The sequence below is a fragment of the Stegodyphus dumicola genome, chromosome 5 (assembly GCF_044657685.1).
Source record: "Stegodyphus dumicola isolate Sdum_Otavi_A_Nest chromosome 5, ASM4465768v1".
Taxonomy (NCBI): Eukaryota; Metazoa; Arthropoda; class Arachnida; order Araneae; family Eresidae; genus Stegodyphus; species Stegodyphus dumicola.
In genome coordinates, this window is record NC_140772.1 from 141,731,376 (window position 1) to 141,749,714 (window position 18,339).

At 32.6% G+C, this 18,339-nt stretch overlaps 1 protein-coding gene across 4 annotated transcripts in view; it reads right to left on the reverse strand.

Annotated features, from left to right (window-relative positions):
- LOC118181300 (uncharacterized) overlaps positions 1 to 18,339 on the reverse strand; it is a 243,838-nt gene that overhangs the window by 77,754 nt on the left and 147,745 nt on the right. For all 4 annotated transcript variants that reach the window (XM_035350406.2, XM_085817136.1, XM_085817135.1 and 1 more), the window contains exon 6: positions 7,837 to 7,916. In XM_035350406.2, coding sequence (XP_035206297.2) covers positions 7,837 to 7,916 — 80 coding nt within the window. The remainder of the gene's footprint in view (positions 1 to 7,836; positions 7,917 to 18,339) is intronic.

The following is an 18,339-nucleotide window of genomic DNA, read 5'->3' on the forward strand; positions in this document are numbered from 1 at the left end:
CGATCTTGACCTTTCATATTTTTCACATAATTTGAATTATTTTGTAAGAAAAATTTTCTTCTTATTGTAGGATAATATTTGTTTCTAATTTACAAAATTATAAAAAAGACTTTAACTTGATTATACAAGTTATCTGTCTTATAATTTTGATTTTATATGATCTTTTACTTTTCTAAAACCACTTTGAGGTAATGTACAATGCCAGAAACCAGTTACCTTGTATTAGGCAACGCAGGTTTTTCAATATTTGTAACTAGCACCCCCCAACCATCAGCAAGTAATCTTGCTGATCTGTTGGCGAGGACATGCCATAGTTTTACAGTCAAAGTGTTCATGTTCTAGTGTATAATTGTATTATTTCTATTGAATTGTTTTTTGAATAATTATAATATTTTGTATTGACGTGTAAACTATGTCAATCTTTAATTGTCTACGATGAGAGGAAAAAATGCACATAATATATTAGTCATAAATTGTATAATCTATTTCTTTTCTAAGTTTTATCTGAAGGAAGAAAAATCTAAAATATTTTCTAATCAAAGCTTATTATTATGAAAACATATTCAGTGGGAAAAAATGCATCATATTTGTGAACTATCAACATGCATCATATTTGTGGACTATCTGGCATTTAGAGATTTTACCAGATATTTTCATTCTATTCGAACTCTTTTTATGAAAAGGACTTTCAAAATCAAAATGGACATTTTTAACAAAATTGAGGACTTTTGTAATTATAACTTATTTATTTATCAGTATTCCATATTTATTATGTTATAGTTTTAAAATTAGTGATATATTGTTGTAGCGAAGCGGTATCTTAACTTTAAATTAATAAACCTAAGAATACATCACTGCGAGTGGACTGTAAATTTAACCTTTATTCACGGTTTGAACTTTCGAACACAACACAGCACAAAGTAAAACGACAGAGTTACAATTAGCGGTTTTTAAGAATGCAAGAACAAAATGCGAACTACGCATACAATCTGCGCATTGCGAAATAATATCTCACAGACAGGCAGAGAGCTCTGGTGGCTGAAACATTCCGCCCGGCGTTGAAACATCGTTTCAAACTAAATAGCTTTTACAAAATGAAATTATCATAACAATATTAAATTATGCAAAAATGTATCATCAAAATATTCACTAGAAAACATAATATGTAATTATGCAATGAAACTAAATTGTTCTCAAAACAGATGCACAGAAGCCTTGATACAATTCAGGAACTTATATAGCTAAAGCAAAGTACAAAGTTATAATGCTTTAGGAAAAAAACTTAATCGTTGATAGGCAAAACACTAAGTTTGTGAATTGGCCTTTTGAAAACTCCGTTAGCGGTTTTGATCTTCACGATACGCACAATATTATCTGAGCTAGGAAAAAGTTCCTGGTTTTCCTCTTCGAGACACAAAGCGCTTTAAAGCGGCAATAAATGATTCTGATGTAAGATTACCTACTAATTCAATATGTATAGCTCTTGTAGTAAAACACACGAATACACAAATGTAGCATTTCATTGGTTTTACTCCTCGACCTTGCCTGGGCTTCACTTGAAATGGCCCGGCGTAGTCAATTCCAACTTTGGAGAAAACCTTTGACGGAACGACTCTAAACGATGGTAAATCAGACATTATCTGGGTAGATGTTTTAGCTCGTACACGATGACATTTCACGCATTTCCAAATCTGTTGTCTTACAACTGACCTAGCGTGGATTATCCAATATTCTCTTCTAATTACTGATAGCAATAGCAGGAGGCCTGCATGAAGATGGAATATATGAAAATGATTCACTATAATCTGTGTTATGTGATATTTCTTGGGCAACAAAATAGGATATTTTCTGTCCTGCGCGATGTTAGATTGTCTTAATCTTCCTCCAACGCGTATAAGTCCATTCTTATCGATAAAGGGGTTCAAAGAAAGGATCTTACTATTTGAGTTTAACGGTTGATTCTTTTTCAGAAGATTATATTCATTAAAAAACTCATCCATTTGAACTACTCTAACAATTGCATTTCTAGCGTATTGCAATTCTTCGGTTTTAAGGTAACCCTTAAGTCTTGTTGCGGTAGATTTAGCTGAATTATTCGCAAACCGAAAACACCATGCGATGATTCTTTTAAGTTTCAAAAATGATGAAACTTCATTAAGGACTGGAATTTGCGAAGCGACTGTTCCAATTGAACAAGAAATATTTTTCCGTTGTTCCCTTAAAGACTCTTCTGAAAATGGTAAGTTGATAGAGAACGGAATATTATTTGAATTAAGCCACTGAGGACCTGTCCACCACAAGTCATGAGTAGAAAGCTCTGAAGGCAAAAGACCTCTTGATGCGCAATCAGCTGGATTCTCCTTTCCTTTTATGTGATTCCAATGCGATGAAGGTAAGACTGATTGAATTTCTGAAACGCGGTTGGCTACAAATGTTTGCCAGCGTGTTGGTTCTGATTGTATCCAGGACAAAACTATCATTGAATCACTCCATGCGTAAATACTGTCAACATGAATTTGCAATGAATTCTGCACAGCTTGAACCAAATGCACTAATAGAACTGCAGAGCAGAGTTCTAAACGAGGAATAGAGATTACTTTCAGGGGAGCTACGCGAGTTTTTGATGTTAGTAGCTGCACCGAAATTGAAGAATGATTTGAAGACTTTAAATAAATCACTGCGGCGTAAGCTTTCTCTGATGCGTGACAGAAACAATGAAGTTCTACATTTGTAGATTTGGGCAATAATACTCTCCTAGGAATATGAATGCATTCAAGATTTGCGATATCTTCACAATAGATTTTCCATCTTTGATTGATTTCATCTGGCAAGGGATCATCCCACGAGATTTGTAATTTCCATATGTCTTGAAGCAAGATTTTTGCTGCAACTATAAAAGGTGCTAACCAACCAAGTGGATCAAAGATTTTCGAAATAGAAGATAAAATTATTCTTTTAGTAGAACACTCTCTGTTTTCGAGATTTCCAAAGTGGCAAGTAAACTCGTCTTGCGTTGGATACCACTCCAAACCCAATAATTTTATTGATTTAGTATCAACTACTGCACATGAAGAATTTGAGTTCCGAGCACTCAAAGCAGTTTCCAAAATCGAGCGATCATTAGTACACCATTTATGCAATTGAAAGCCACCTTTTTGTAAAAGTTCACTCAGTTGTGAAATTAACTCTACTGCGTTTTCTACTGTGTCTGAACCAAATAGGACATCATCAATATAACAATTGTGTAATATTATTTCAGCTGCCTTTGGGAATTTAGTTCCTTCGTCAATTGTTAGTTATTTGAGTAAGCGAGTAGCCAGGTATGAAGCGGAAGTAGTGCCGTACGTAACTGTGCACAACCTGTAAGTTTTAATCGGCTTCGATGGATCATCTCTCCAAAATATTTTTTGGTAATCGCGATCTTCATCATGAATTTGAACTTGTCGATACATTTTCAATAAGTCACTAGTAATGGCTATGGGATAGCATCTAAACCTCAAAAGAATAGTAAATAAGTCGTCTTGTACCTTGGGACCATTCATTAGCGTGTCATTAAGCGATATCCCTGATGTAGTTTTGGCACTAGCATTGAAAACGACGCGTAATTTTGTGGTAAGACTGGATTCTTTTAGCACGTGATGATGAGGTATATAATAACGAAAATTTACTTTATCTGGATTATCATCGGATAATTCTTCCATGTGTCCAAGTGATAAATATTCGGACATGAAGTCTTTATACTGTTGATATACTTCAGGAGTTTTTATTAATTTTTGTTCCAGACTAAGAAACTTGCGAAAGGCTGATGGTCTGGAATTACCCAACTCATTTCTTTTAGGCTTGAATGGCAGTTTTACTGAGTAACGACCCTTTTCACTACGCACGTGATTTTCCACGAAATGATTTTCACACAATCTTTCCTCTTTAGTTAAAGGTTTCGATGTGGGAATTTGTTCCAAATCCCAAAATGATTTAACTAATTCCTCCGTGTTTACGTTTAGCGTATTGACTGAAACCTGCTTACGGTTTGGGAATTCAAAATGTGTAGTTCCAGCAATTATCCATCCTAACTTAGAACAACATGCAAATGGAAGATTTTTGCCCCTTTTAATTACCTCGCCATTTATTAAAGTAAGGAATACATTAACTCCAAGTAAAATATCAATTTCTCCCGATTCATGAAATGTAGGATCTGCTAAAGTTAAATCCTGGAAATTTTCATATAAATTCAAAGGTAATGTTACACTTGGAATGTTTCCTGTAATTTTGTCTATTATGTAAGCGGATGTTGAAATTCTGTAATTAGTATTAAAATGAGGTGTAAACAACAAGTCAACTTCTCCAGTAGTAGTTGTATTGAAAGTACCTAAGCATGACACTAATATCTTCGAATCCTTTATGCTCAATCCTAAATTGATAGCTGTTTTCCGACGAATGAATGATTTTTCACTACCTGAATCTAGTAAACATCTACAATTTATGAATTCATTTTTTGAGTTTTGAACCTTAATTAAAGCAGTACACAAAAGTACATGACTACGTTTACCATTAGCATGAGCACCAAAATGTTGATTTTCATAGTTGTTTGCACAAGCAGTTGGAGAACCCTCACTCAAGTTGTTTTCTGGTTTAATTTGCGATTTCGGAACAAACACTTGTGCTTCCGGTGAAGGGAATCTAGATGCATTTTTTGGTTTGAAATTATTTTCTAAATGCAAAATGCTATGATGATGCTTAAAACAATGCTTGCAGGTGTTTGCACTCTTACACATTTTAACTTTATGGACATTAGACAAGCAATTAAAACAAAGTTTATTAGTCTTAACAAACTCTATTCGTTTTCGCACTGATAAATTTAAAAAATTAGAACACCTGTATAAAAAATGATCTTCTTTACAAAATAAGCAGGTAGAATTAGTAATCAGAGAAGTAACCCTATTATACACTGGTTTATCTGATTTATGCGTTTTACTAATTAAAGGTTTACTGTTCTGTAATGTTCTAGCGTAATTCTTCAAAAATTCTATCAAGTCATTCAACTTTGGTATTTCATCTTTTTTTAATTGACGCTCCCACCACAACTTTGTCGAAACGTCAAGTTTTTGCAACATAATATACAACAACAAAGTATCACTAAAATTATCTATCCTTTGATCTAATATTTCCAATGAGCGAGTTATTTCGTTTACGTTATCTACTAAACTTAATATCGAGGATGCAGATTCCTTTTGTATTTGTGAAACGTTAAGAATTCTTTTAATAAAAGCAAATATCTGTTCTCTCTTATTAGAAAATCTCTGTTCTAGTAAATTCCAAGCAGTACTGAAATTTTGATCAGCTATGGGAATTGACTGAATAATGCGATAAGCATCATTTTTCAAAGAACTCTTTAAATATTGTAATTTTTGAGCTCCAGAAAGATTTGAATTGTTGCGAACACTAGCGTTAAATAAATCTTTAAATGTTATCCATTCAGTTAAATTTCCGCTAAATGTGGGTAAAGATAATTTCGGTAACTTTAAACTTTCAGAGATTGATTCAGGTATGACAGGTTTGTCGCCATTTGCATTTACTACCTTGTAAATCTTTAACTTACGAATAATTTTTAAGTGAACCTCCTCAATTTTCTCTAAAATCGACTGTTCTTCGTCAACGAAAGTGTCTATTTTTTCATCATCACAATTTGTATAAATTTCTCTAAATAGAGATTTAAAATCTTCCTTAAAAATTTTACATTTTTCTAAGATTAATTCAGCTTCAGCATTATCTAAGTTATCATAATCTATTCTCTCAATGAATTTAGTTAACTGTGTTTTCAAAATTTTCTTTCGTTTTTTTTCTATATCTGACATTTTGAAAATATTCTAAATTCTCGATTTTACTAATACTTTAAACACAACAATAGTAGCAATAAGGAAATCTCAAATGCAATTAAAATGCGTTAGCTATTTCACTCACCTCGAACATTGTATGCATTCCGTAAGTCTTGAGAATTCTAAACCGAAATTGCATTATCAACTCCATTACGGACACGTAGAATTCTTATTCACAAGCGCGGGTTTTTCTCGAAGCTCCGGCGTATGACGACCAAATAATGTAGCGAAGCGGTATCTTAACTTTAAATTAATAAACCTAAGAATACATCACTGCGAGTGGACTGTAAATTTAACCTTTATTCACGGTTTGAACTTTCGAACACAACACAGCACAAAGTAAAACGACAGAGTTACAATTAGCGGTTTTTAAGAATGCAAGAACAAAATGCGAACTACGCATACAATCTGCGCATTGCGAAATAATATCTCACAGACAGGCAGAGAGCTCTGGTGGCTGAAACATTTGTATATTTATTTATAACTCATAGTTTTAATGTTCAAAATTTCATATGCTATAAAGTCAAAATTTTTATGAGAAAGTCATGAACTATGATAGGCCATAGTTAAAGTTTGTACACTATGTTCTGGATGTTTTCATGTCTTTTCTCATACTTTTGCTTTACTCCTGTACTAATGCTTTTCTCACCCCAGCCTCTCTTTTTGATGGGGGGGGGGAGATGTAAAATATAAAAAAAATACAATGGCTTTGCTCTTTGCGAACCAGCAACCTTTAATTAATTTTCTGCAATTCAGGATCATCCCCTAACCCAGTACCTTCTAGAACATTCGCACCTATTACATAACCTCCTCATATAAATGCTGCGTCATAAGATTTTCTACATTTTTCTAGAAGCTACTTTGTTACATAACCTTTCATGTAAATGCTGCATCATAAGTTCTCCTACACAGATGCCTTCTCGCCTTCGTCCTGCTAACGCTTCCGCTATGCTCCTCTTTCTTTGTTAGAACGTTATGACGTATTAAAGTTTAAAGTCAGTCATATCTAATAGTTCAATTACTGAATAAGTTATTTGATTAACTTCATCTGGAAAAAGTCATCTGCTCTAAATTAAAATAAAGATATGCTTGCTGTTGAGTCCTGAGTCGTCATTTTTCTCCGTCCTTCAATCATCCCAGCTTCGTCAACCATCTGCCAGAACGTGTAATGGAATAGCCTCACCATTCGCCCACAATGTGTTGGAATAACTGAAAACATTACATATATACCATAGATGTTTTGGTGTATATATATATATCATATAATTTAAATAATTTTTCTTTGAACAATTGAAGTAGGTGTACGATGTTCAAATCAATTAATTATTTATTGATTAATCTAAGAATATGTCTACATCTTTTATTTTTCAGTGGGCTTATTTCCATGTGAGCATATATCTATGTGAGCTTTTTTCCATGTGAGCATATTTCTAAGTGAGCATTTTTCCATGTGAGCTTTTTTCTATGTGGGCATATTTCTGTGTGGGCTTTTTTCCTGTGAGCATTTTTACTATGGGTTTTTTTTTCCTGTGGGCATTTTTCCAGTCACTGATTATCTAGTACAATCACATTTATGTAATACTTTGTCTTAAATATTTAGCATAATGAAATGTTCCATGATAAACAGTGAAAATTAGATACAGAACTTATTCCATGGCCTTCAGTAATAAATTATAGAACTTTTTTTTTAATAAATTGAGATTTTTAATTTTTTTTTAAGTGCTATGCAATGTATACTTAAGTCAGGGCATTTTCTAGAAAACCTTATTACAAGAATCATAAATTTTATATCTTTTTTTTTTTTTTTTTTTTTCTGTTATTCTTAGAATGAACTATTGACAGCCCCATGCAGCATATCTGGAACAATTTCTTAATAACTTTCTTAAAGTACTCTATTATATTTTAAAGCCAGAGATATTTAAAACAGGATACAATATACAATAGCAAATGATCAAATACTCACTCTGTATAATCACCATAAGTGGCTTGAATGACTAATGCAGCAAGTTGAAATATAATTTCACTATCAACTTCTAATTCTCCCTGAAAATAAATAGTGCTTGAGTAAAATAATAACTCCTGGATAGCATATAACTATTTTAACACGGAATGCAAACTAACTTATTCAGAAATTTCAAAATAATTTGCTATGAAAAATCCTACTATTTAGCTCAGTAGCTATCAAAAAAGAACAATTACGAAAATTACTGGTAATGTAAACCAAAATCTAACAAGAAAGGTCCGCTAATCCTAAGCACAAGATCAGTTTCAGAAAATACAACTGATACTGTACTTTAAAAAAAAAAATGAATAAATAAAAATTTAAGAAAAGGATATCATTTAAAATAAATTTATTTACGCGTATTAACGCAACCACCTTGGCGTAAATTCGTGATTTTTTACAAATTTAAAAGAATGAATGATGGAATAAGTCATCATTTAATTCAATTGCAACTTAATTATTACTCACATAAATATAATTACATAGATATTTTAATTCGGTATTTATTCCAAAAGATTATACAATAAAACTACTTACAACTTTTTTTAATTATATTATTATTTCTTTTGTTCTGGTGGAAATTAAGCGGCTAGCTTAATTACCTGAAAAACAATTGTTCTCGTTAGCGATTTTGCAGCAAAAACACGGTATTCCTGCGGAAATTTCACCGCTATTTCTTCCAAAACCGGCAAATTCCACATGCGCATATTTTGAAACTCAGTTTAATATCTCCCCCCCCCAATCATGATTTGCTATAAAAATCGTTCAAATTTAGAACACAACATAATACGCATACGAAAATAAGATATCGGTTGATGGAACAATCGTTATAAGTATGGGTTACCAGAGTTTGGCACTTACTGAAAAATTTGGCGAATTCTATTAAGGTGGTTACGTCAACACGTAAGTACCAAAATAAACGTACTTTTCGGTTAAGCACCTGCTATGCTTTCTGGCGCCTGTGAAAGAGACGCCAAACACATGCTGAGACCAAATGATAGCCCACCCTGGGTACCAAACCATTTGCGTGTGTCCGTCTGTTTAATTTAAAACCGCCAATATGCGTGGCAGGTACATAGAAAAGCACCTAATAAACTGCTAAATGCCTACAGAAATTCCATAAAAATTATTAAACGTGAAGTTTTTGATCGTCAAAGGCGAATGTTTTGACTTTCTTTTAAGGTAATATATTTCTAAACAATCAAAATCGTATACCACTCTTTTTTTCCCCCATTGCTTATGTTAATCAATTTTATAATATTCTAAAAGATGCAAACAATTTCACAGCTTTATATAAATCGCTTCCTCAATTTTCACCTAATTTACAGATTGAAATGAGTCATGAGATTGTTTACTTATTGTTCACGCAATTATTACTTATTTTCTACTTGAATGTGTTTACATAAGAGCAAATTGTTGTTGCAATCGATTCGCATTTGATACGCAAACTGCAATCACGCAAAGACCAATTTCTTACAATTCTCATTGATATTTTATTTAATTCGGTATATATAACCGTTCTAAAATATATTACTACTTTGATCATTTCTTCATTGTACCTCACATTTATTATAATATTAAATCCAGAATTGGGGAATTAATTATCGTATAAAACTTGTATCATTCGCACAGCAAAAATCTTCACCATGAAACAACTTCCTAAAAAAGTTGATTTTCAAAATTTCGCTGAACTACTGCTCAAACTTTAAATTTATTGCTTTTAAGTTTATTTAAATTACATTCGTATTACAAAAAGCCCACGCATCTTTTTACGAGAATTATTTTAAAAGTATGAGATATGACGGGAAACAAATATGTCGCTAAGCTTAACTAATAAATAAATGAAAATGAATGACACTTATACACGAATATGCACCCAATGTACAATGTTTATTATTTTATATTTTCATTTCGAAAAACGATCATCTAGAGATTCAGATGATATCTTGAAACTCTAGAAAATCGTCAAATATTGGTATAGTTCACATAATTTTATTAACTTACGGGTGTTTTAGATTCCCCTTCCCCCGCAAAAACGAGCAAATTCGTATGTATTTGTTGTAGAAATACTGAGTGTTCAAAATTAGCAGATTTTCCTGATAAGCTAACACTTGTATAATCAAAGCACTTACGCTTAAGAAAAACATTTTCAACTTTCTTTGCTTTAAATAGTGTCCAATTTATTTTCACAATACAGGGTTCGTTTAATTTCCTAACTCATAATAAAAGTGGAGTTAATAAAGAACCTACAAAGTGAAATTAACTTGAAAAACTAGAATTTAAAATACTTTTTCCAATACAGGGCAATCCATTAAAATAACCACAGTAAAATGTATTTTAAATGCAACCTGTTTTCACTCAATTTAGCAGAAACGATATCTGCAGTTACTTATGTCAACTAGAAATATAACTACAAAATTTGAAAAAAAGTTGTGTACCTTTTCATAACTGAATAGAACTGCATCAAATTCTTCCTTAAATGAACTACGTAAGTTTATTTTTAACTTAAATTTGGCTTAAAATTAATATGTATCAAATCAATTTCAATATAACACGAACATTACTGTAAATATTACCATTTGACCAATCAAAAATCATGAGAATAAATATGCAAACACGTTCGGTTAGTTACTTCAATGAATACGGAAAAGCATGGACAACTATCTGCCTAAGGGAAAGGATGGCTTCGTGGAATACTTTTAACTCGTTTTCATATACACATGGAACCCGCGTAAACCACCCAATGCGACCAGATCGTTCGCCTGGGTTCGAACCCGAATTAACTACCAACAATCGGCGATGAAAGCCACTTGGACACTGGTGGGACTTCACATGCAAATCGGAGCGATTTATTTACAAAATAAAATAGATATGCGTTATCTATGCGAGACCCCCCCCTCCCTAAATACGTTCAAAAAATCTGAATCAAGATTTGGCATGCCTAGGTTCGAACCCGAATTAACTACCAGCAATCGGCGATGAAAGCCACTTGGACACTGGTGGGACTTCACATGCAATTCGGAGCGATTTATTTACAAAATAAAATAGATATGCGTTATCTATGCGAGACCCCCCCTCCCTAAATACGTTCAAAAAATCTGAATCAAGATTTGGCATGCCTAGGTTCGAACCCGAATTAACTACCAGCAATCGGCGATGAAAGCCACTTGGACACTGGTGGGACTTCACATGCAATTCGGAGCGATTTATTTACAAAATAAAATAGATATGCGTTATCTATGCGAGACCCCCCCCCCTCCCTAAATACGTTCAAAAAATCTGAATCAAGATTTGGCATGCCTAGGTTCGAACCCGAATTAACTACCAGCAATCGGCGATGAAAGCCACTTGGACACTGGTGGGACTTCACATGCAATTCGGAGCGATTTATTTACAAAATAAAATAGATATGCGTTATCTATGCGAGACCCCCCCCTCCCTAAATACGTTCAAAAAATCTGAATCAAGATTTGGCATGCCTAGGTTCGAACCCGAATTAACTACCAGCAATCGGCGATGAAAGCCACTTGGACACTGGTGGGACTTCACATGCAATTCGGAGCGATTTATTTACAAAATAAAATAGATATGCGTTATCTATGCGAGACCCCCCCCCTCCCTAAATACGTTCAAAAAATCTGAATCAAGATTTGGCATGCCTAGGTTCGAACCCGAATTAACTACCAGCAATCGGCGATGAAAGCCACTTGGACACTGGTGGGACTTCACATGCAATTCGGAGCGATTTATTTACAAAATAAAATAGATATGCGTTATCTATGCGAGACCCCCCCCCTCCCTAAATACGTTCAAAAAATCTGAATCAAGATTTGGCATGCCTAGGTTCGAACCCGAATTAACTACCAGCAATCGGCGATGAAAGCCACTTGGACACTGGTGGGACTTCACATGCAATTCGGAGCGATTTATTTACAAAATAAAATAGATATGCGTTATCTATGCGAGACCCCCCCCTCCCTAAATACGTTCAAAAAATCTGAATCAAGATTTCGCATGCCTAGGTTCGAACCCGAATTAACTACCAGCAATCGGCGATGAAAGCCACTTGGACACTGGTGGGACTTCACATGCAATTCGGAGCGATTTATTTACAAAATAAAATAGATATGCGTTATCTATGCGAGACCCCCCCTCCCTAAATACGTTCAAAAAATCTGAATCAAGATTTGGCATGCCTAGGTTCGAACCCGAATTAACTACCAGCAATCGGCGATGAAAGCCACTTGGACACTGGTGGGACTTCACATGCAATTCGGAGCGATTTATTTACAAAATAAAATAGATATGCGTTATCTATGCGAGACCCCCCCTCCCTAAATACGTTCAAAAAATCTGAATCAAGATTTGGCATGCCTAGGTTCGAACCCGAATTAACTACCAGCAATCGGCGATGAAAGCCACTTGGACACTGGTGGGACTTCACATGCAATTCGGAGCGATTTATTTACAAAATAAAATAGATATGCGTTATCTATGCGAGACCCCCCCCTCCCTAAATACGTTCAAAAAATCTGAATCAAGATTTGGCATGCCTAGGTTCGAACCCGAATTAACTACCAGCAATCGGCGATGAAAGCCACTTGGACACTGGTGGGACTTCACATGCAATTCGGAGCGATTTATTTACAAAATAAAATAGATATGCGTTATCTATGCGAGACCCCCCCCCCTCCCTAAATACGTTCAAAAAATCTGAATCAAGATTTGGCATGCCTAGGTTCGAACCCGAATTAACTACCAGCAATCGGCGATGAAAGCCACTTGGACACTGGTGGGACTTCACATGCAATTCGGAGCGATTTATTTACAAAATAAAATAGATATGCGTTATCTATGCGAGACCCCCCCTCCCTAAATATGTTCAAGAAATCTGAATCAAGATTTGGCACGTTTTAAAATACAAATTTTTGGAAATATCAATAAAGTAAAGAAGAGAGGACGCTTAATTTCTGCCATGATAAAATTTTAGCCATAAATTCTACAGACGTCCGTAAAACTGCGATTAAAGTGCAGATTAATTCTAAAATATTACATGGGAAATAGCATCATGACTTATATTTGAGAATCAAGATATCGTATATAGGATATACCTTATATAGGACTGTTTGATTCGGATATGGCGATCATGAGCATAAAACACGCATGAGCGATTCAGATCGGTTTATGGGCGATACGTTTTACTTTAATTCTAAGAACACCACAAGGAGCATATGGATTATGCAAAACAGATGTGACACGAAATGCTACATTTTTATCTAAAAATTTTCAATTAATTTTTTTTATATTTTAAATTGTAGAAATATATTTACAGTCACTTTATGCAATGCATTGCTCAAATTAAATTTAATATATATTAATTTATCTCGAATTTTTCTTTCTTTTCTTCTGGGACAGCAAATGTAAGCAAAATTTGAATATGGGCCTTGCATTAAATCAAATATCTCAATATGCAAAACGTTCTTTCTTTCTGAACACTTTATTTTTCTAAGATCGTGAAATACTTTTGTTTTTTAAAACAAAATGCATGTACAGCTCACGCTTGTTATTTAAAACGACAACAAGCAATGCAATGTAATCTTTTATTATAATGTAAGTCCTTCGACATTGAACTATTATTAATTCGGCCGCTAAACTATAATATCCTCACAATATACCCTAATTGTTTTGAGCAGTGTGCGTGACTGCAAGATGTTACTCCGCAGTAGAAAAGAAACTAAACCTAAAACTCCATTACAGATCTTACCTTTATATTATCGTACTGAGGAAATGTTTTTCCAAACCTAGGAGTTGCACTTCAAATATTCCTTACTATTTCATTATCAAATGCTAGCTATGAACGCACGTTCAGAATATTAAAATTAATTTTGACATATTTACAATCAACGATGGGACAAGGTCGCCTAAGTGATCTAGCATGTGAAAAGAGAAACATGTGGAAATAAATGTGGAAAGAGAAAAATTTGAAATGATGACTCTGATGAAGTAATTGATAAATTTGCTTCATCCAAGGCAAGAAAAATGTACATATAGTAATTAACTGTATTAATGCATTATAATATTAATAAATATATCTACTTATCTATGAATATATATTAAAATTTTTATTGTTTAAAAATTGTACGTTTTTTAAAACTATTATATAAATATGTAAAATAAATAATACCTTTTTAACGAATTCTAGATCTACGTATATATGATTTTTCAGCCGACACAGATACATTTCCGAATCCAATGCTAATCTTGGTTCTTTTACCAGATTTTTCTGCCTCAAATTTAAAGCCTGAGTTTGTTATCCTGAAAAACTGTATTGCATTTCGTAAAAGTGTAATTGGGTCGTAACTATTCTTAATATATTTTACAGTATTTTAAGGCACATTCAGCATTTTATTATTATTATTTGCATTATTTTCTTATTACGAGTATATTCTATATATTATATTACTGTAAGTGTTTCTTTTTTGTGGGGGGGGGACGTTAAAAAGGTGTTTGCCCCGCTCGCCAGTTACGCTCGCTACGCCACTGGTTCTTGTTAAAATACGAACAGGCCTGGAGAATTATCTTAATACATAACCGATCAAAAGAGGGAACAGAATTAGGAAGATTTGATATTTGCATCACACATTAAGTAAAATTGCATTTGAAATTACTCAATCTAATCGAAATTATTCAGATGATGTTTCTTCTTAGTTAATCACGACGTATCTCATAGAAGCCACATTGCGTCTTTATTCAACTTATTTCAAGGCCAAATTCGGTCACGGCAGACACAGTAGAGAGAAAAACAAGAAAAAAATTCTCGATTTGCAGAATGAAAAATCGCGAATAAAACACAAAATTAAAATCTCAAGACCGTGGAAGGAACAGAAGAAAGTTTCATGGAAAAGAAGGTGTTCAAACAAAATCGAAAGAAGGATATCTAGAAGGTAATGGCAAGAACATTTAAGTGCAACGATGCAAGACTTCACTTAAGAAACGACTATCAGTAACGCAAGTAATTTGCAGAACAAAAACTCTGGATGATAGGCTCCCAAGATAGCACTTGTGGTAGAATTTTGATGAAAAAATTATATCCGAGAAGATTATTATTTATTACTTTTCTTTTCATCAGCATAATTGCGAATTTTGATATACGAATTTTTGCTTCATGTGACGATAAGATTTCAAAAAGACTCCAAACTTGAAATCAAATGTATAATTTGAATTATTAAATTAATTATACGATTTAACATAATAAGAAATTTAAACTTGCAATAATAAATTATATCTTAAACAAAGATTCTGGACTAAATTAGTTCGATTTTTTCCCTCTCTAATAAGCCAAACGAGAAAAGCAAAATTTTATTTAACAGAAGTCTTTTAAAATGAATGACGACACAAATCCTAATGTGCATATAAAAGGTACGTTATTATAAAATTAATAAAGTACCATTTACAGAGTCAAGGCAAAATTAAATATAATGTTTATTCATTAAATGTTAATTAGGTCTCCATAAAAATGCTCTACAAATATTTCAAATGTGTAAAATATTAAAACACTTCATATCGAATAAAATTAATCAAAAAATTACTTTGACGTAAAAGGGGAATTTGCAGAATTTTCTTTAAGAGATGATAATACCATTGCCATAACCTTTTTTAAAGAATTCGGGATCAAAATGTTCTTAAGAACAGTTCCTTTCCTCCTTAGAAGATAACCCACTTTTTTTTTTTTTTTTTTTTTTTTTTTTTTTTTAAATTTGTGATCAAAATTTTCATATAACGCTTTTTCTGACACTTAATAGTCAACAATTTTTCTCTATTTACGTTTGAGATTATCAAAAGTCAGACAAACACTAGATTTACTGGGAGACTGAGAGATGCGATGAAAAATCGGATGTCTCCCGGTTTTACCGATATATTGGTAACTATGCATTATATATATTTACTAAAGAAATATTTATTATATTATCTTCTAATATAAATTTAGTTAAAGTATCAAAAAAGAGGGAACCCATATGTAGGAAGTTTAATTCCGAGTGTTTTAAAGTAACTTGAATGTAAATTATGAAAAAAACGTTTTACGAGGACTTAAAATTAAATCACGAATAACAAAATTTAAAAAAGAAATTTAAAATTAAAAACAAGTAATTATCGCTATTGATCTGAAATTAGTTGACTTTTCAAGGGGAACAAATCAACTCCCGTTCAATGAACAATAATTAATAAATGCGACGGTGTTTCGTCTTTTACTCAAGTAAGAATGATGATGCCAAACTAGCAAATTAAGATAGGCCAAAATTGTAGTTCCGTGAAGTGATAAGATTTATAGTCAAAGTAGAGTACCAAAGAACTCGTTCTGAATGAAGCATTTTCGCTAATACAAGATTCTTTATAAATTTTGAGTTAAAAGAAATTCATGTGGTAAAATTTACAAAATACTTGAGTACATGTCCCCCGACACCTTAGCTTATTCAGATTTATAGCAAATGGAACTAATAACTAGAAGAAAAATGTAGACTATTATTTTGACATTCAGTTTAAAAAAATTTGTAAATTTGTTTTCAACGATTTTAACAGTAATCATAACTATTGCTGGATCATCCATAATAACACTCCTGTCATTAATGCCATTCAATTAACATACAGAACATTCACTGCTATGACTTTGAAAACTTATATACCTCACTTCCTTTAGAAGAAATTTATACTAGTCTACTAGACCTGCCTAAACTCTTCTCTGCTATGCTCACGATTATGAATCTTAGTAAATCGAAAACCTACCTAAAATGCACCCTTTTTCATAACTACATTAAATTTCAAAATTAACTTTTTAAATAAGTCAGAGGACTTCCAATGGGCTCACATTTCAGTACTTCTATCTGTAATCTCTTTTTATTTATCAAAGAATTTACCTTCCAAAAAAATTTACAACAGCAAGAATTAAATTACTACAAACACACTTTCAGATATATAGATGATTTTATTACATTTAATAATTTTAATAAGATTGAATACTCCGAGATTTATCCAGAATGCCTTACACTTAATAAAACTAATCATTCGCAAAATAACATCGACTATCTCGATCTTCAAATCATTAACAAAAAAAATTTTTACTGTTTGACAAAACAAGAAACTTCAATACTAACAAATTAATAAATTGGACTTTCAACATATCTAAAAAATATTAGTAATACAATATTAAATCAAATACAACGTATTAAAAATATTTGCACAGATACGATAGATTTACAACGCGACATTTTGCTCCTTATTAAAATTCTCAAAAATAATCTAATACCTAATCGATTTATTAACCATTGTCTTAAAAGGTCAGGCGTTAAATACTCACTATAAATCATTTAACTGATAGGGATATGATAATTTGTTCCTAAACCTGAGAAGGCGGTATAAGTTGAATGACTATCAGTTGGAGGATTTGTACACAGTGTAATTAAAAATTTGTATATAATATAAAAAGCTAATTGTTTTCAGACTTTTCTTATGCTCTTACTAAAAAAATAAGCCTATTTCATAATCTTTAGTCTGTCAAATAGCTCGTTAACAGTGAAAATTACTTTTTTCCTTTTCTAATTTTCTTCCTCGTTCCTACACGACAATTAGCTAAAAATAATTAATTTCCATTTACTTGTTAGTATATTCAAAATTTTAACAGACGTTTTCACTCACATAAGAACTCCGCAACAAACGTCCCTCGAACATTCCTAGTCCCTCCCACGTCCCACAAATTACTTCTCACAAGTTTCACCGCCTGAAATAATTTAAAGTATCCCCGCTGCCGATAACGGTATTTCGGACACACCCCCCTTCTGAGTAAGACACAGAAGAAAACACTTTACCGACATCCCACTTGAACGAACGCAAGTTAATTAATGCATTTTCTGACCTTTTATATCTTCAAGTACTTTTCACATTTTACTTTATTATATACATTTCAATTTTTATTTGATTTGTTTTTGCAAAGATAGCATTGTTATGTTTCTTAATTTTATCATGTTTATTTCAATTACTTTGAGTTCTATTTCATAATTCCAATTAAGATTACTACTGTTTATGTTTATACAAATAGTCTAGAATTAACAGGCATAAAAGCGAAGGTGTCGGGAGACATTTACTCAAGTATTTTGTAAATTTTATAACGTACATTGCTTTTCCCTCAAAATTTATAAAGAATCTTGTATTAGCGAAAATGCTTCATTCAAAATGAGTTTTTTGGTACTCTACATTGGTTATAAATCCCATCACTTCACGGAACTACAATTTTGGCCTAACTTAATTTGCCAGTTTGGCATCATCATTCTTACTTGAGTAAAAGACGAAACACCGTCGCATTTATTAATTATTGTTCATTGAACGGGAGTTTGTTTGTTCCCCTTGAATAGTCAACTAATTTCCGATCAATAGCAATAATTACTTGTTTTTAATTTTTAATTTCTTTTTTAA